Here is a 19,923-nt window from a genome sequence, read left to right on the forward strand (position 1 = left end):
ACCCCCGACACCCCCCCCCCCCCCCGGCGGCAGCGCCAGGCTGCGGCCCCCTGCCGGGCCAGCGGGCGTTGCTATAGCGACCCGTCCCCGGGTCCGGGTCGATGGAGGGCCCGGCGGAGCGTGGCGGCGGGTCCGGCGCGGAGGGCCCGGCGGGGCTGGTCACGGAGATCCGAGCGCCGGGCCCGCGGCCGCTACGGCTGCTGGAGTGGAAGGTGTCGGTGGGAGCGGCGGTGCAGATCGGGTCGGTGCTGGCGCTGTGTGCCCCGCTGCCGCCCGCCCCGCGCCCCGCCGCCCCGCCGCCCAGCGCCGCCAGCGCCCGCCCGCCGCGGGCCGGCCCCGAGCGCAAGCTGAAGGCGGAGCGGCCCGGCGTGGTGCGGGAGCTGTGTGCGCGGCCCGGGCAGGTCATCGCGCCCGGGTGAGTGCGGGGTCGGCGCGGGGGACCCGGCGCGCGGGGGGGCGGGGAGGGTTCGCGCTCTTTCCCTGCAGCAGAGCAGGGCCCGGGCTGGCCGCGGGGAGCCGGTGACCGCCGGGCCGCGCCGCCGGTGCCACAGGCGCTGCCGGTCCCTCCCGCCGGTGCCGGGCCGGCCGCGCTGCGCTCCCCTAGCCGCGGGCGGCGGGCAGGCGGGCAGCGGCCGCCTTGTCCCGTCCGTAAGCCCCGCGTCCCCTTGAGGGCCGAGGGGCCGGGCAGCCGTGCCGTGCCGCCAGGGAAGGGCCTTCCCCAGGCTCCGCGCGGGGCAGCGCGGGGGGCAGGAGGTGGAGGAAGGGTGCGGGGACCTGAGGACATGATGCCCCAGCCCCAGCCCAGTTCCCGAGCCCGTGCTGCGCCCACAGCCCTGCCCCCGCGGGCTGCGTGCCCACCGCCGACACGCTCGGCAGTCCTTTCGGTTTAGTTTCGCGGTTCGCTGTTAGGCTGGTGCAAAACTCGGATGGCAAAGGGATCGTTGCCAGTCTACGTGCCTGTGGCTGTTTTAGCGTCTAAGGCTTGACAAATCTAAACGGCATGGCGCAGTGTGAACATTCAGAAGAGCAAGGCGTTCAATGAGAATAGTTTTAACAGTGGCTTTGTCTTGATAAGACTGTGCGTTGGTCGACTCTTAAATTGTTAATTGGCTAATAGTTAGATGGGGCCTCTCAGATTTTTAGGTTACCTTGGGTTAATTGCTTGCTACCCTGTACTTCAAGCAGTTTTTTTTCCTCAACAGGAAACCCCTGAAACGCTCTGCTTCCTCTGTTTTATGACAGCAAGTTATTTTCTTTTATTGCAGTTCTCTTGATTTTTGGGTGGGTGCAGCCAGGCCTAAACTTTCTTGATTGAAAATCACCAGTACATGCAAAACATCTGTGTGTGGAGGTGCTCTCAAATATTCAGGAAAAAAAGCTATCTGATTCTGGTTTTACCAGTCACTAATATAAGGTGTTGCAGAGGAGATAAGAGCTGTGTTTTTCTTGCTACAGAGAGCGCTATTCTTTCTAAGATAAGACTGTGGCTTTCCTTTTATGCCACATCAGCGTTCTGTAGCACGAGCAATCTTTTAATATCTGACTTAGAGCAAAGGTGCCATAAATGCTAGGTTAGACTAAAAATCTTAAAACTCCATACGCATATGAAATTCATCTTGATAGGACTGAGTAGAAGGGGAGATAACTCTATGTTGTCTTTCCACTGCCTAACACTTGGCAGGAAAACCAAAACAAAAAAAAGTTTTTAACTGGTGAATTTAAACAACTTTAAAATATGCTGGGTCTGATGTAGCGGCATTTTAGGTTTAGGTTTTCTCTACGTAAGCTTTAGGACTCAAATGCAACAGTCTTTATAGAATGCTTTTACTGGATTTGTCTAGTCTTGATTAACTTTATTATAATTAGCAAGTCCTTGTTAAGTCCTTGTTTTGAGACAATTAGAAAATCAATACTGTTCTGTATTAGTGTTGTTCTTGGCTTCTAAAACATTTTTGTCTTGTACTACTAAAAGTTGGTTCTCAATATTTGACCATTGCTACACATTACATTTCTGGAATTTTGACTTTTCAGTGTGTGTTCTCTGGTGCATGCTGTACTGGTATTTACTGGGTGGATATGAAAGAAAAATTCAAGCAAAGAGGTAGAAGAAGCATGACCTAAGGGCAGTAGAGCTGGTCAGCAGTTGGAGATAACTGCATTTCTTTGGTCACTTAAACGTAGGTTTTTCTGGTGAGCATTTAATCTGTTGCCTACAGCTTCCCATTTTGTGGAATGGAAATAATAACATTTTACTACCTATCAGCAATATTTAAACATAGATTGAGGTTGTGGAGTATTAAAATAAAAGTGTGATTAAGGGAGATAACATAGCTGAAATTTATTCAGTATATCCAGAAGGTAATACTTTTTTTTTTTTTTTTTTTTTTAAATTCAAACTATCCAAGGTGGTAGATGCCATTTGCTGCCCTCAAAAAAGATGGGTTTGGTCAGTTTAGCTCCGAATTATCTATAAACCAAATATATGTGCAAATGTTTGTCAGGTACTTAAACACTTTAGAAATACTGTTTCCATTCCAAATATTTTTCCTTTTTATTAGAACATGAGAACATAAGTTGATTAAACCTTTTTATCTGAGGGTAAATAATGTGACTAGCTAAGTTGTTTACCATGTCATTTGGGTCATCATTGTTTCTGAAAATAATTACATCCTTTAGGGCAAGGCTCTCCCTCTTAAGACGATACATGTCTAACTTTTGGTTATTTTGCTTTTATATTATGATTATTAAATCATTCAGTGCATGAAAGTAATTTTCCATATATATAGCACTTAGTTTTCTTGTAGTTTGATTTGCCCACTTTCTGGCATTGGCAGTGGTGTAAGCTGTCCCCAGGGGAGAGGATGGTATGGGTGGGCCTGACAGCCCGAGGCAGGCAGGAGGTGGCTTTTGCTTGTGCTAGCAGAGGTAGGCTTGCATCAGATGTCAAACTAGGACTTGAGAGAGGAAGATGTTTGACCTGTTAGGACTGCAAAGAGCAGGGATGACAGTGAGCAGTTAATGAAAGATCTTGGATGTTGATGAAGCATAATTTCTGTGGGTGCAGGAGCAACAAATAAAATGTCAAAACCTGCACTGCTCTGTGTATTATTAATGCCAGTTACCCATCAAGGTTAATCATTCCAAAGCTGCTACAGGTATGTCAGGATTCTGGGTTGGGTCAGTGTTTTATCTGATGCAAGTATTTACATAAGCATTTCTACTGTGAAATGATTGTCCCCTCTCAGGCCCTATTGATGGATTAGACTACTACTAAAGTCTTTTGGAAGACTACTGAAGTGAACAAAATAAAATAGTTATTACCTGTATGTTTCAACTGGATATCTTTATGTCTTACTAATAGCTTTAATAGCTAAAACTTGCATTCTTCTACAGAACATAAAGTATGTGAGTGTTGTAATAAAAATCTTGTTCAAACCTATCTAGATTCTAGTGAAGCAAAACTTGCTATCTTCTCCAAAAAGAGAAAATACAAGAAAGAGGTGGGAATTTGTTCTCTAAAACTGTAGATTTTGATTTTTCTATCAAAAACTTGTTTATATATTTAAAAAATAGATCTCCCTTGGGGTATCTAATGTCACAGAGCCTCAGGGCCTAGTTTACCAGCTAAGGTGTGGATGCTTAACCCTGGACCCCAATACTTTTCATCTTACAGTCTTCAAGGGGAATAAAATGCTGATGAATTAGTTTATTTTGAAGTGATGACACCTGTAATAAACTACAGGAAAAATAACTTGCTGTTTCAGTTATTACGAAAACATATGTGTCTATCTTGTCAAATAGTCAGTGAGCTTATTAGAGTCTACAAAAAAAGGTCCTTGCCAAACACTGAGGATTGTTGAAAAATGCTTAAAATCCTAGCTTACTATGTCTCTCACCCAACTCCTTTTTACCCTTGGATTCATTCAATATTTTTATTATATGTGTTTTGGTACGTGGCTTTCCAACGTGTCTCCTGGGTATCTTCCCCCCCCAACACCCCCCCCCTGTCCCTCATACACTGTGATACTAAGGAAGCTGTCTTTTTAATACATCTGTCTTGTGTTTGCTTGAACTTGATACTGAAAAAGATCCAAATTCTAAATGAGGCGTTTCCATCCTTCATTACCTTCTTTTTCTCATCTTCCTAGTTCTCTGGCAATTAACAAATTGGGAAGCTTATGCTAGAGCAAATAATGCTGAATGTTAGAGTATAAAATCTCTTTTCTTTATGTGACCATCAATTTTCACAAAACTTGTAGGAACTTCCTTATCTAAAAGAACCAAGCTGCTCAGTCAGGTTTGGTTGGAAGGAGGCATCAGGCTCAGAAGTTACCAGTGGGGTGGTTGTAGCAGCCTTGTGTCTGCAGTGCCTGGTGCAGCTTCCTTAGGCCATGGTTTTGCAGCTGCTTCAGGCTAGTAAGAGAGCTGGCTGGAAGGGATGCTCACGCCTCTGTATGCCTCCAGCTTGCAGGGATGGGATTTGGAAATCATGTAGCTAAAGATGGCTTAGTCTTATTTTTTGGTTTGTTTTGTTCCTTTCCATCCTTCCTACCCAACCTCCTGTGAAACGGTCTATACTGCTCAGTTGCTGCAACAGCACTGTAGTGTAGGGAAAGGGAGGGTGGTTTATCCTTTCAGCAGTAGTCTGTATTTTTAGGTCAGATCAAAGTGGTTCTGTGAATGCCAGTAGAGTCATTAGGGGGATAAATGACATGTCGACACTGGAAAATAACATTATTGAAGTTGTATATGTCCCATATTGGCATTTTGTATGATAACCTTTAGTAAGGTTTCTCCTAAACCAGGGGATATTCTGCTCTGAGTTCTTACTGTAAGTTGCTTATCTTACTTGAGCTCAAGAACTTTGTCACTGTATGTGGGGATATGCAGAATCCCACAGGCCAGCAGACAGAGTGAGATAGCTCACAGGACTTTTACACATCCCATTGTCGAACTACAAGCTGGTTATAGCTCTCTTTAGAAATGTGTATGTTTGTAGATGTCTGTGCTGGAAATAGACTTTTACCCACATTGTAATGGATTATTTCATTGCTGTCTAGTTTCTTTACCGTATTTTTGAGCTTTGTGTCAATACTAGAGTTGTTTAGAAAACCACAGTCTTTTTCAAAGGCAAGTGTGCATGTTATTTCTTCTCTGAAACTGCCACGTGGTTTTCCTTAATTGTAAAACAGATAGTCTTCTGAAGAGAAGATGTATGGGCAGAAATTCTGACTGGAGGACTGTAATGAGACCTTTAAATTTTGTGCTGCGCAATACCTAGCCCTAGAACTGGAAGGGATTTGAAGGGTTTGAAGAAGGAAGAGACAGATAAGACACTTGCTTTGAATTGTCTTAGGAGTTTCTATCTTGACCTAAGACTGTGTTTTCCTTTGAGAAATCTTAGTAGTACAGCTTGCATCCCTGTGTGGAACTGTCTGGTTTGCTGACTGCATGTTTGGTGTTAACTTAAGGGCTGGCCCTGGTAGGGGTCCGAGCTGTTTGGATTTTCAAAGTCAGTCTTACCCAGTGGAAGACTCCCCTTAGGTAATCTGATGACTGAACATTTGAACTCACTGAATACGAATGAATATGGGGTAATGGTGATGAATATTTTGGGATCTCTTTTTAAGAATTATAATGGACAATTCATTGCAAGTTGTCACTTAGAAAATATTCTTACAAATATCTGTTTTGTATAGGCAAAAGTAATTAATCTAAGGTCTTCTAGCGCATGTGAATAGTTGAATGTGCAGCAGTTGCCTTTTAAAGTATACAGGGGAGCATAAAATGACTTCCTGGAAGGCAGGTAGTATTGCATTACTGTTTATGGTTCAAGGATTTTGACTATACATTTTGTCTAGGTTTTGTTTTGCTGAACCCAGACCTACGCAATAGGAAATCTCACCCTGGGGCTATAGGAGGAGGATAGATACTGTTGCTAAAAGGAGAGACTTACCATCTTCAAAAGACTTTGGACGATGGAAAGGTTCCCCCTCCTTTGTTGTGGACAAGAAAGAGCTGCCATATGTAATGTGTACTGTGAAACTGGGGTGAGAATTTCTCACTGTGTTTTGTAGAATGTCACAACAGTGCTCAACAACTGCATGTTTTCCTTCAGCATCTATATCCGTACTTCTAATGAAGAGGTGCTGCTTGTCTGGAAGGGTGAATCATTGTTTCCAGTCAGTAAAAACTCTTTCAATTGGCCTCAGACTAGCCTGTTGATGAAAAGGAATTAGCCAGAGTGACAAACACATGTCATTTCTGAGAGCTCACTGTATCTTTTCTGATGTTTTCTGAAGTGCTGGTTCTGTTGAAAAAAAGGAAGGGGGGTGTGTGGGGTGGGTGGGTGTGGCGTGGCGCAGAGGCGCTGGGGGAAGCAAATACAAAACCTGTTTCCAAAACAAAGAGCAAAGTTTTTTCTGATGGGACTGAAGGATTTAGATTTAGGGTGACCGGGCTGATGCTGGATGATTTATACAAGGTATCATTCAGAGAACCATCTAGATCCAGAAGGACTTCTTTCTGTTGTGTGTTCCTATGGAAAAGGTGGCAGTATACCATGTAGATTACTTCTTATCAACACATCAATTTTTTTGTAGTATGCCCTTTTCTAAAGAGAGGATGGGATAATGGGATATTGCCAGGCCACTATTTCACTAATAATCTTAAAAAAAACCCCAACACTTTCCTACAATTTTTTTTGAGAAAAATATAGGACATAGTGTATGGATAGGCAGTGATTTAGACATTTAGAGTAGAACTGAATAATGCTGATTTGTGTGCATTGTAGTTCTTCCTAGTTTAAAAATTGCATCCGAAATTTGGCAGTATTCAGCTGGGGTGTAAGGCAAAAGGTCTCGGTGCAGGCTGGGTGAACTGTGTGAATCCCCATTCACAGGGGAGAGGTTGAATGGGCAGTTCTAACTGAGGAAGGCATCGCTCTGTTGAGTTGTTAGAAGGGAACTTAACTAACTTTCCAAGTAACTTCGCAGCTACTTATAATACCTCCCCTTTATGTGCTGAGTGGCCTTCTAAACTGTTGCACTCTAGTTTCAGAGTGTGTGTTGGGATTCTGGGCTCGTGTGATGCTGCTGGATGTCCTGACAGGCGTGCAATGTCACGTGGCTCTTGCCAAATGTGGAGCTGCTGCTCCTTGATCTAAATGCTGCTGCATAACTTGTGCAGTGTTGTTCATAATTGCTTTTAAGGATGTTAAGAGTTATTAAATTTTCCTATATAACTGTGTTCATTTGGCTTAACAGCAAGTCCCAGAGGAAAACGTATGCAGAGGGTAGTGTCACAGTAAGTTTGTCACAGTATCAATAAAGGAAAAGGAGAGGAGGAAGCTGTTAGATTTGAGGATTCTGCATCCTACAGTAAGCTGCTTCACATTTTATTTGTTGTTTGGAAGTAATAGACAGAGGGACCATGATTGCTTAACTGTCTTGTTCTAAGAAGACGGTGATAAAATGTTTGGAGAAAGTGTAATGCCCGTACATCACAAGGCTCTCCCAGATTTGTTATGAAGCAGCAAAACCCACGTATATATAGCTTTGCTGCAGGCTGTGTGTGTGTCAGACTGTCTCTTCCTCGGTCATCTTTCTCTGCTTTGGTGTCCAGGCCGTGTTGGCGTTCATCTGTAGCTGCTGCTCTAGAAGTGTGCCTGCAGGTGCAGAAGGCAAACCAGATCTGTTCAGGTAATCACAGGTGATCTTGGCTGGGGGTGGGAGTGCAGTGGTAAGTTGGTCTGAGATAAGGGGAAGTTATTTGCCTTTCCCTGGAGAGGTGAGGGATCTGAGAAGGTATACACCTAAACGGAACAGAAAGGAGTCAGAGGTGGGATTAGTCCAGGACTGCTGTCACCTGGTCTTGAGGCAGTTTAGCTGTGTATACTGTTCCTTAACTGATGTGAAAGTTGAAGTGTGGCTTGAGAAGACTGCAGTTCTAGGTTAATTACTCTTCTGTCAGTTAGAAGAATGTACAGTCACAAATGCCAGTGAAGTGGGCAGTGTTCATAATATAGATGTGTATATATATCTATATATGCCACTTGGATGACTCTGATTTTTGATCCTGCTGTCGGATGTTGCTGAACCAGTGAGCTTGTCTTGAAGTGTGTGTGCTAAAAAGCTGCACTTCAGTGGTTTAGAAAATGGATACTGGGATAATGGAAACTTTGTAGAAATGTTTCCTTTGAAAGCTGCAGGTAGGTTTTCTTAGGAGCTGTACCATGCCTCATTCTTCCCTTGCCAGCTTTTCCTGTGAGTGAAGTAGTTTCCCTTTTGTTAAAAAAACAAACAAAAAAAACCCAAAAAACCCCACAAACAAACAAACAAACAAAACAAAAACAAACCCAAAAAACTTAGCATTTATTGCTTTTGCTCTGTGATTCTTATACAAGCAGGTGCTGATGGCAGTGGATTTATGAAATGCTGAGAGGGGAAATCATAAAAGATGAAATCCCTTCTTTAGTCTAACAGTGAAAATCCTGGATATTCATATTAAAACTACAGTCACAGTTCATTGGTTTTAGATTTGGATGTGTTCTTAAAGCTACTATGTTTTAACTATTTCAGAACATCTTTTATACCCTGCATAATTCTTACTTTTCTAAGATGTGTTATGTGGTAGAAGGAGGCTGGCTATGATATGTGTTATGTTTCCAGCTGTAACTGACATTAATTAAGACTATTGCTATGATGTTTATGTGTAGAAATTGCAAATACCTCTTAGATGCTGTCAGCAGTTTGAAGTCCCATGGGGCTTTTCCAATAACGTTTCTACCTTTGGTGTAAAGTACTTATGTTAAGTGTAGTCAGGGAGTCAAAGGATGCGAGTTTACTTTGATTTTACTGTTACTGCTTCAACTGGTAGTTGTCTCTTCAGTTAAGAATATGTAATCTGTGTGTAAACACAGAAGTAATTTTCCAGTCTCTGCGGCCCTGTGCTGTTGGATGCAGTTCCTCAGCTCTCAACCAGAGTTGTGCTGCAAGTATTTGGGAAGTGCTGTGTGACTGCTAACTTTGCAATCAGAGAGAGGTGGCAGTGGAAATGCAAATGCATAAAATAGTAATGTCACTAGTCGACAATAACTATGGGGGCACGGACTGCGGAACAGTTTGCTGCTTCAGTGGATTATTGGGATGTGACAGCCTATTTTCTTCTCTTTACTGTTAAAAGTACTGCTTAATACTGAAGAAACAAGTTAGAAAGACATGAACTCTTAACTCTGTACTCTTGAATTCATTCTGTATGAACTTCATTGTTTTGAGGGTTTTTTTATGTACAAGTATGGAGAACTATATTCCTACCTTTAAAAAAAAATAGGTTTGAGTTCTCCCAAATAAGATCTTAGTTAGTTTGTTGGGTTTTTTTAATCTTGAACATTTTTAATTCATCTTTGAAAGATTCACTAGACTTTATGTAAGGGGCAGGGCAAACTAATTTGCTGCATTTGAACCTTGTTATTGTACGTTGTTAACTTCTGACATGGCTTTTTGAAACATGTAAGAAGCTCTGCCCATAGATGTGTGCATGGAAGGTTAGAGAGGGTTACCTCCTTCCTTGTAATGACAACTCTTCTCCAGAGATAAACGGAAATACTTCCTTAAGGCTTGCAAATCATGGAAATAGACTTCATGCTTAAGGCATCTTTTGGGTTATAAATAAAATCCAGAAACTCTGGGCCTGAGTTTCTCATGGCATTCATGACCTACATCTAAACCTGAACAGATGCCTTGTCTGAAAAGTAGAAGAAAATGACTTTTCAGCTTTTCTGTTCTAAGATGTTTTAAAGTTCACACACACCTTAACTCATAATGGTGAATAGTTTGTGCTTAATAGAAAAAGAAAAAAAAAACCACATAAAAAATCTTGAGGCCCATGATTTCCCCATTAGCTTTGGAGAGCTGAGATGATGCCTTGAAGTGTGAACCTAAGCTTTCACTTGCAGCAGCTGTTATTATATAGTTACTGTAATTAGAAAGGTGTCTTTATCCTGATGTTTGCATCATGCTAGGATAGGGCATGGGTTTGGGGAGTTTTTTGTTTGTTTTGGGGGGGTTTATCAAAATGGCTCCTTGGTTGGGTGAGGCCTTTGGGGCTTATGCATTTTTCAAATACAGCCTTCTCTGCTTGCTTGTTCTGGAGTGTAAATCAAATGAATTCTGTAGAGAACTGATGAGACAAGTCTCTTGCAACATCTGGAGGAGACTGCAGGCCGTGTGTTGCCCATAGCAGCAAGGGCCACATGTACTTGTCATTCTTGGTATTTTTAATCAAATGTTCAAGGACTCTCTTTGCTTCTTTACAGATATTGATGAGGGTTAATTCAATAAATCAATACAATGGGTTAAATATCTAAACTGTTACATGGTGACTTCAAGGCAATTAAGGCTTTGAAAAATCCTTGCTACAGAACTGGAATCCTATGTAACAGAGGCTGTAGTTTGGTGTAAATTGCACTTGAAGGCTCTTTGTGGTGGTTCTAAATGCTGCAGCCACATACCACAAAATGTTCTGGTATAAGCTAACAAAAATACCACTGTTTCACAAATTTATGTAAATTAAACTGTAGAAGCAGGCTTTAGGTTGAATCATACTTCATCTGTCTGCCGTTCTAGTCTTACGACAGCTAAAAGATTGTGTACTCTTATTTGTTCTAGATCAGTTGGTTGATTCAGTAATAATTGGTATTAGTAATCATTGATCTGAGATGTGTTTAGTTGGTATTTTTGCCCCTTGACAATTTGCCATTTACACCCCCTCAAGCATGCTGCAAAAGCTGCCTGGGGGCTTTTGTTCACCTGTACACCAGAATTGCATTTTGCTGCATTTGTATGGGTTTACATCTTTTAATGCTAATTGCAAGGGCATATGGCATCAGATTGAGAACAGTGGCTTTAAGGATGACAGCTTGGGGTATGTGACTTTGTGGTATTTGACATCTTTGTTTATCCCAAACTAATCTGAGGACACCCAGCAGTCTCTTGGCTTTTGAGAGATACTTGTGAGATACAAGCAAGTGCAGGGCAGTAGCTTTGTCTTACAAATTTTGTCTGTTTTCCCATTCTCACCTTTGAAAAACTGCTATATTTTCTATGCCAGTGCATGGTTTCTTGAAAGACTTTGTTAATAAATAAAACTTACATCTCCATGGCACAGAGATGTTCAAGCTAGTCTTGAACAGATCAGTGAAATAAATGCTGGCAAAGTGGCCTCGTTAGTGTGGGGAGAAAATGGGAGTTGTTGAAAGTGCCTCTGCCCTTCCCCAGTCTTGGCACTGTTTGTAAAAACGTTTGCACCACTGATCTTTTCGCATCAGTCATCCTTGCTGGACTCCTCTATCAGCTGCTCTGAGACTTTAAATCGAGCAAAAAGCCTGGTTAGTCCTTCTACCTTGGGAGACTGAAATAGTCCTTTCTGGAAGTGCCAAAGGAAAGGGTGGGCTTTCAGAGGAGACAGGGTGGGGGAAAAAGAAGGTAAGCCATTGCCCGTCTTTGGCAGCAAGCTACTGGAGCAGTTGCTTCTGGAAGTGGAGCCAAGCTATATCAGAAGGCCACAGCTAGCGTGCTAGTTAGACTAGTTCTGAATAACAGAAATAACTGGGTACCTTTAAGGTACAGCTCTGTAGTTTTCTTCAGTGAAGTGATCTGATGGCCATTGTATTCGTGTGCTGCAGCTGGCTGATCCCCCAGCTGCAGGTAGGTGTTCTCCTCCATAAGTCAGCTCAAGAAGTTCTTGCTCCTGTCCTTCTATAACTCTTGCACTTGCTACCATCATTCTTTGCTGCTGAAAGTGTTAGATCATGCTGAAAAAACCCCAGATTTAAAAAATAATAAAAACTTTAGGGGATTGCTCTTTTGTTTGTGATGGGTTCACTGAAGTGAACCAGTTAACAGGTTGCTACAACTGAGGAGTTGCAAACTGTAGCGTAGCTGTAAGAGCTTTACATGCTGGCTTTCCTGCTGTAGTTAACCTACTGGGAACCACAGCCATGGTTGTGCTTGATACAAAATTCTTACATTTGGAGTCAGCACTAATGACCAGGCATTAGAATTGGCAAAGGCATTGACTTCCTCTGTTAATTAAAGCAAAATGCTTGTGTTGGGTTTCATGAAAGCTTTCCTTTTTTTTTTTTTTTTTTTTTTTCCTTTCCCATGCTGCTGATTGAAAGCAGATATTGCTAAAAGACTTTGGTTTAGAAACAGTCAAAATATGTAAGTATGGAAGCACTGGGAGAACAGTGATAGGCTTATGGTCATCAGCATCCTGAGGCTGTTAGTTAATGTCCCTATCCATGACTATTGCAACAAAAACAAAATTTTGCTATAATGGCACACCTAGTATCTCTGTTTCTTATTAAAAGCACATCTGGAAAGAATGTGAGTAAGATCCTGGAGTGGGTTTCTTTATTTACTTGTTCAAATTTCACTTAAATCCCATTGTATTTTGATACTTAAAAGAAACTGTGTGAGCAGTTCGCTGTCCTGTTGCAGCCCTTTGGCTCTCAGGGTGCATATTGGAATGATCTACACCCTTCACAGCCTCCTCCCAAAAAATGTGTGCCTTTCACAGCCCAGCAGCTCATCCTTAGTTCCTGACTCACTTGCATAGTTGTGACTGTAAAACTGAAAAAAACATTTTGCATGTTTTGTGGCAGTTTTCCTTGGAATGTTATTGTTTTAAGTAGCTGATGAGCTCTGCTTATCACCAAGTGGGTCCTGGAGAAGTTTTGGGAGAAAGAGGAGGATGCTGTTAATGCTGCCAGCAGTAGAATATATTGTAATTCTTAAGATTTGGGTGGGGGGAAATCTGTTTCTTCTCTCCAGAAATGGAGTAGGGAGTGGCTCTGTTCAAGTGGGTTTTACTCATGACCCAGAGAAGAGAACAAGCAGAAACCAGAACCCCTATTTGGTATGTGTAGCCATTTAAAAATAGACATGCACACTTTGATTCAGCTTGCTCTTATCTGATAATTGTCTTGGATCTTGGCCACTATATCTTGAAAGTCCCTCACTTCCAGCAGTAAAAGGAGTGTTTCCAGTTCTGAAACTCAAAAAGGTAATCTAGCTTGAGTTCCATGTTTGTTCTTCCATAGTATAGTCCTTTTTAGCAATTAAAGCATATGTGCAAAAATTTTAAGTGAATAAAATACCTAAGTTTGCTTAAACCTTAGTATGAGTTCAGGCCTTCTTTCTGCAGCATTAAGTAGTATGTGGGGGTTTTGGGGTTTTTCCTCTGGGAGAAGTCTGCTTAAAATCCTGACAGCTGTACTTGAAACTTGACCAGCTTGGTAATATGGTGTTCAGAAGTTTGCCAGTGTGCTGGAGTTCTTCCTCTGCTCTTTGTGTTAAATGTCATAACAGGGAATGGTGTGGCAGAGGGCTTGGTATCATGTACTTATCTCCAGCAAGCATCGTAAAATTAAGTGTTGTGGTCATATTTAAGTGTGCAGGGGCAGAACTGATACTTAGTGGTGCTGTTTGGTATGTGATAAGGCGTAGTGGTGCTGTTTAGGAACAGTATTGATAAATAATTTAGTACTCATAATTTTCTTGAAAGAATTTCTGCTCTGTTAAAATCAAAAGGATTAGTTGATGTGTACCTGTATGTGAATGGAAATGCTTGTATGCCTGAATTTGAATCATACTTCAGCCCAGGAGTATACCAGCTCCTCCGGTCTCATTCCTGGAATGTGACGTTACCTTGGATGCAAAGCAGAGAATGCCTGAAGATATTTTGGCTTCTAAGCTGGCATCAAAAGATGCAAGTTTGCTCCTGAACTGCTGAAAACCAATTAAACTGGGGTAAAACTTCAGTCATTGTAAACTCTTACGCACACTGCTGTAGCTTGTTTCACGGCAGGGTTGGGGGTGGCCTCTTAGGTGTTTTGTGTAGTTTCAGGTTCCTACACTGAACACGGGTTGAATATGAGCAGTCCTGACATGGTCGTTAGTGTGAGTTAGTAGCATGAAAAGAAGGAGTTTAGCTGTGAACCAAGGTAAAAGACAGCAAGACAGACATACTGTCAAAGGGAAGCTCAAATGAAGTAACGCAAACACAGGGGGATGAGAGGACAGCTAAATAATCAAACAGTGGATTGCCAGTAGCGACGGGCCACAAAAATAGCTTGTCTTACCCTCAGCACAGGCATTAACTGCAGTTTTGTTAGCAATCATTGGTTTTCTGATCATTGAGAAATGGCTGACACACTGGAAGTGAGCAGTTGCAGATGTAATTTGGAAAGTGGGTTTCCTTTTGGAATTCCCAAATGCTTAATAGTCAACAGTATGAATGAGAGATGTAAGCATGCAAAGCAGTTTTCTTCCTGGTGCTGTCTGCTTACTGCAATGCAGACTTGAACCTAAAGAGAAAACACTACAACCAACTCATGAAAGAGCTTGGATTTTGTTTTTTTAGCTGCTTGACTTTTTTTATTTTTCTGCGATACTAGAGAGATGCTGCAGGTCATAGTCACAGAGTTGGGGAAATTTTGTGGTAGCTAAACTATATCTATTTATTAGAGTTTAAAAAAAAAAAAAGCTTAGTCTGAAAGATCAGCTCTTTCAACTGTATTAAGAGAATTCTCCCCCCCCCTTTTTTTTTATGGTGAATGTTGAAGTAATTGAGAGAAAACAAATTATGAGATTTTTCAAGACCCTGAATTTCGAGAACTGAATTTTAATTAAAGGAGTACTTCACTTGGATCATTCAACTGAAAAACATATTTTGTCTTCTAAGCGGTTTGGAATATTAAAGGTCACACTTCTCTGCATTTCAAGCTCCACTTTCTGGTGTGTTTTAGCCTTTTGCATGTCTTTATTGCAAATTGTGGCAATCCAAGGCTTAAGGTCAAAATTTAATATATTTTTGTGAGAAGACTGAAGCAATGTATGTTTCTATCATGACACAAAAAAAATAATAATAAATAATAACGGAACCATCATGGAATTCATCCCCCCACGCCGGGCCCTGTCAGGGCCGCCCCTGGAGCCCTGGGCTCAGCTCTGGGCCCCTCGCTGCCAGAGGGACGCTGAGGGGCTGGAGAGTGTCCAGAGCCGGGCAGGGGCTGGGGCAGGGGCTGGGGCACAGGCTGAGGGGGGAGGCAGCCTGGAGAGGAGGGGGCTCGGGGGGGCCCTGATGGCTCCCTACAGCTGCCTGACAGGGGGCTGTGGGCAGGGGGTCGGTCTCTGCTCCCAGGGAAGGAGCGACAGGAGCAGAGGGAACGGCCTCGAGCTGCGCCAGGGCAGGGTTAGGGTGGGGGTGAGGGGACATTTCTTCCCTGGAAGGGTGGTCAGGCACCGGCACAGGCTGCCCGGGGAGGGGGCACCCGCACTGGGGGCGTTTCAGAGACGTGTGGATGTGGTGCTTGGGGACAGGGTTTAGTGGTGGCCTGGGCAGTGTTAGGTTTGCAGGTGGGTTTGATGATCTTAAAAGTCTTTTCTAATCAAAATGATTCTCTCCTTCTAAAGTTTCCATATTTGAATGTCATTACTATGTAGCTCAGTATCATATTAATGGAGAATCATATCTAATTGAATATAAACTGTTTCTGGACAAACACCACTTGTTTTGTTAATATGCTAAAGGCCTTTGCTAAACTAAGGTTAGAAACTGACATGAATACATGCTTTGGTGACTTCTAAAGGCGTGAAATTGAATAATTTAAAAACTTGGAGTCTTTTTCCCCATTTTGGGTTAAAAACATATATCTTAGGGGGCTGACACTGAAATCATAACCAGAAAGGATTCTTTGAACTCTTCCTATCTGCGGTCATTAATCTAAGTGTCTGAAATCAGCCTGCAGTAAACTGAACGCCTACATCTTTTTCAGGGGTGTCCTGGTGAGGCTGGAAGGATGCAGCCATCCTGTGGTTATGAAAGGCTTGTGTGCAGAGTGTGGCCAGGACCTGACTCAGTAAGTATGCTCAGCATTTTTGTCCAGCTTCTCTTCGTTTGTGATTAAGGATCCAAGCTCTGCCTTCTCCCACTTCGTAGAGTGGTTTGGCTTGGAAGGGACCTTAAAGATCATCTAATCCCAACCCCCTGCCATGGGGACACCCTCCACCAGCCCAGGTGGCTCAAAGCTCCACCCAGCCTGGTCCTGAGCCCTGCCAGGGATGGGGCACCCACAGCTGCTCCGGGCAGCCGGTGCTTCACCGCCCTCACAGTGAAGAATTTCTTCCTTGTATCTAATCTACATCTGCCTTTTTTCAGTTTAAAGCCATTGCCCTGTGTTCTTTCACTACATGCCTTTTTACAAAGTCTCTCTCCAGCTTTCTTACAAGCCCCCTTTAGGTACTGAAATGCTGCTGTAAGGTCATCTGTGCTTCTCCATTCTGAGTCTTGGTATTTGTGAATCGTATATATAAGGGTGACCGAAGCTGTAGATATTAGTAGGGAGGGAGAATATTATTTGTACTGCCTAACATAAGTAGGTCTACTCAGAGTGCTCCTATAAGGAAAGTTGAGAGGGAGTTTCCTCTAAAAGGTAAATTTCAGCACAAAGCACTCTTTCATGTTTGCTGCTGCTTCAAAAAAAAAAATCTGTAGAGAACGACTCACAGAATTGTTGCTTAAAGTTGAGTGGTCTGAATATATTAATTCTTGATCACATTATTAGTAGTGTAATCATTCAATAACCTGTGTTTTTTAACTGAAAAATTGTAGGCAGGAATCTGTGTTCCTTGTGGGTAAAACCAACATGTGAAGAGGAAATAGGCAAGATCTGTGCCACTGTTGCAAAGTGTCTTAATTTACGTTTGCTGTTTACACAAGGCAATTGTTTTGTCACCCTGAAATTTTCAAATACGCCCCCTCTTTCTCTTTATATGTCACAATAGTCACAGATACATTATTTAGAATTCTATTTCCTTCTAGCCATTACAAGGATTCATAACAAGGGATATGGGTGAATAAGACGCCATGTGGGTACTTGAGTTACAGCTCATGTTACAAATTTATGACTTAATAACTGTGCATGCTTGCTTTCTGTGGAGATAAATGTAGGGTAACTTACTACCTTAGGTAGAAAATGTAAAGAGCTTACATACAGACGAATTCTCATCACAATGTATCCTGCTTTGCTTTATATGTACTAGTAACTGAGGGTAAAAAGTTCTAAGGTGCATCAACAGTGACTTAATAACCCGAGAGTCTTATCTGTATAGGTGTAAGTAACTGTGAGGTAATATCAGTCTCATTCGTGTGACCTTGCTTCATTTGTACTGTGTCTGAACAGGAGCTAGCTTGTCTCCAGTGCTTTAAATTTAAGGCTTCAGAACTGGTTTCAATTTTTTTTGTGAAATAGTCTGCCATGGAACTAAAGACATTTAAGCCTTAGGCCAAAAATAAAGCAAATTGAAAAGATGATTGTTTTTCTCTTTTGCTCTGTCTCATTGCTAATATAGTTGGTAAAGAGAATGCTTCTTATGTATATCATATTACTAATTCAACAGCTATTGTCCAAAATGGACTATATAGTAGCCTGGATTTTAGAAATAAATATTGCATGCTCACTTCATTTGAAAGGAAATACTTTGGTTTCACTTTAATTCATACCTGCTATTAAGAATTGTTTTGTGAACATTATCCCATAAGCCAGCGCATTGAATATTTAAAATGTTTTGCAATATGTAGCCCAGTTAATGGTTGGATATAACTTCTAATGAAAAGTTGACTTAATATTTTGTAAACAAGTGGTTTTTGGCAAAACAGCAAACCCAGCAAAACGTTAGGATAATAGCAAATAGGGTTTTGCCTGCCTTGAATACTTGATTTTGAGGGTTGAATACAGTCACATCTAAGTCTTGCTTTACTGCTGCTATTTCATTAAAAATCTAGATAAATTCAGGGTATGCAGTGAATTCAGTTCTCTCAGTTAATACTCCTCTACTTCAGATGACTTCCTTTTGTATAAAATGGCTTATACATCTGGAAGAATGTGTTAGGTCTACCGAGCCTGTATCAGAAGGCAATTCAAAAGCATCAGTACTTTTCTTGCTCAAAGAAAAGTGAGTACAGCCAGTTTACCCTCAGCTTGTTGGGTGTTAAGTCCATGGTGCATCCTTTCTGTTCAACAATTCTTACGCTGATTCAACAAGTTGTCTTAAAACAGTTCATCTTTTTTAAAGGCTTATTTAAATACTGTTCAGCGTTACATGTAAGAGGTGTTCTGAACTCTGAAGCAAAGGATGTAGGATGCTAAAATGTGCATGTAAACTTTGGACCAAGTGAAATCTGTCTTTCGTTTCTGGGTGTCAGCGTTTCCAAACACTGTGGTACAGTAAAAGCATATCTGTCTCTGATTGTGTCTGCCTCAACACAGCTCAGTACCACTTTTTTCCTTGGGAGCTTGCTTGTTGTGAAGTGAAAACTGGGTGAAGTTTAACCCTGGCTGTAGGTCTGATACCAAATTTTGTCCTTGGTAGGACAGGTACTTGGGAGAGTGAAAAGATGTGGATGTGTCACATAGGAAAAAATTTGTATGGCAGTATTTTTTTAATGTTGGTGAACCATAAATAATGTCTTTAAAATTAGGAATCAGTTCCCAACAAAGTGATCTGTGTAAGCTGGAAGCTAGTGATACTGACGCTAATGTGGGGTTAGTTTGTCAGTTTTTAGGGAATGTCATACTTGTGTGTATACAGATGCATGCACTCTTATATACAAGGGTGATAAATATTAATACATACAGAATATATATCTGTATATACATGCATCTGTATCACATAGATATATATACAAGTAAGACTGTATAATGTACACATAAATAAAATAAATACAGGCACACACACGTAGTCCCTCATTCTGTTTGTGCCAAAGGGAAAAGCATGTATGGGGACTTTTTGGATGCTTTTCTTGAAGCAGCAGTGACACATAAGTTACTGTGCTGTACCTGAAAAGTAACTTTACCTATCCTTCGCTTCAATTTATTTCATAGTCTGTCTTGGAGAAAAGTAGATAATTGGATGCTGTGGTTGCAAAAAAAGGAAAGGAATAGTTTTTAAATTTTAATGGTTTGGTAGTTATGCTGTGTTTATAACTTTTCTAAGGCAAATCAGTACATGGATGCCAGTTTCATCTTACTATCGTTTTTCATGAAATAGTAATATGGAAGCATAATTACAGTGGCTTCTTGCAAGGTTTTTATGGTGAGCTGCTTTGATCTGTTTATCCATTTTATTCAGTAACTTGCATTAACAATAATTTGACAGAGTATATTAGTCAAAATAGCTCTTTTTAATCCTGTTTTTTTTGGTGGTGACTAGTTCGATGCTACATACTGGCATTCAGCTTTTCACTAAACTGTTACTCTCTCTTTTGATGCTTCTGTTCCCTGTGTGATTAGGATACGAAGCAAGAATGGAAAGCAGAATATGCCATTATCCACAGCAACTGTGTCTATGGTTCACAGTGTCCCAGAACTGAAAGTCAGCTCTGAGGTAAGTACTATCATGCTTTCTTTATTCCTACCTTTCACTGTAGCTCCACAGTTGAGAAGCTTGGTTATAGCAGCTTCTTCAATGTTGTGTGTATTTCATACAGAAAGTTTGGCTTCCCTTTTCAAAGAGAAATTTGCTGTTGAATATCAGTAGCCCAGGGATTTTGTGTGTTTATTGTAATGCAGATTGATTGTTACCAGTTTTCATAGTGTTCTTTTAGAGCTGTCCGCTGAAAAGATGGCGCTTCTGTCACAGCAGCCTGAAAACTTCCTACTTCAGTGATTTTTGTCTCTAAGAATGAGCAGTTTGTGGAAAGTTCAGTTTCCACTAACTGAAATGTGTTCAAAGCTTGCAATGTCTTTGAAAACTAGCTTCGCCTTTCACCTTGAAGTTGGTCTCACAAAATATAGTAAAGCTAGTATGTTTGCAACTTAGCTGTACATTAAATTTATTTAATTACTTTTCAAATGTTACA

The 19,923-nt window shown here is 41.6% G+C and overlaps 1 protein-coding gene across 1 annotated transcript in view; it reads left to right on the top strand.

Annotated features, from left to right (window-relative positions):
* Window positions 1-10: 10 nt before the first annotated feature.
* The window catches only part of CTDP1 (CTD phosphatase subunit 1), a 110,614-nt gene continuing 90,701 nt past the window's right edge, over window positions 11-19,923 (top strand). Inside the window, exons 1-3 of the mRNA XM_056331231.1 lie at window positions 11-415; window positions 15,839-15,922; window positions 19,355-19,448. Coding sequence (XP_056187206.1) covers window positions 102-415; window positions 15,839-15,922; window positions 19,355-19,448 — 492 coding nt within the window. The 5' untranslated portion in view covers window positions 11-101. The remainder of the gene's footprint in view (window positions 416-15,838; window positions 15,923-19,354; window positions 19,449-19,923) is intronic.

Source organism: Falco biarmicus, chromosome 3 (genome assembly GCF_023638135.1).
Source record: "Falco biarmicus isolate bFalBia1 chromosome 3, bFalBia1.pri, whole genome shotgun sequence".
NCBI classification, from domain to species: Eukaryota; Metazoa; Chordata; class Aves; order Falconiformes; family Falconidae; genus Falco; species Falco biarmicus.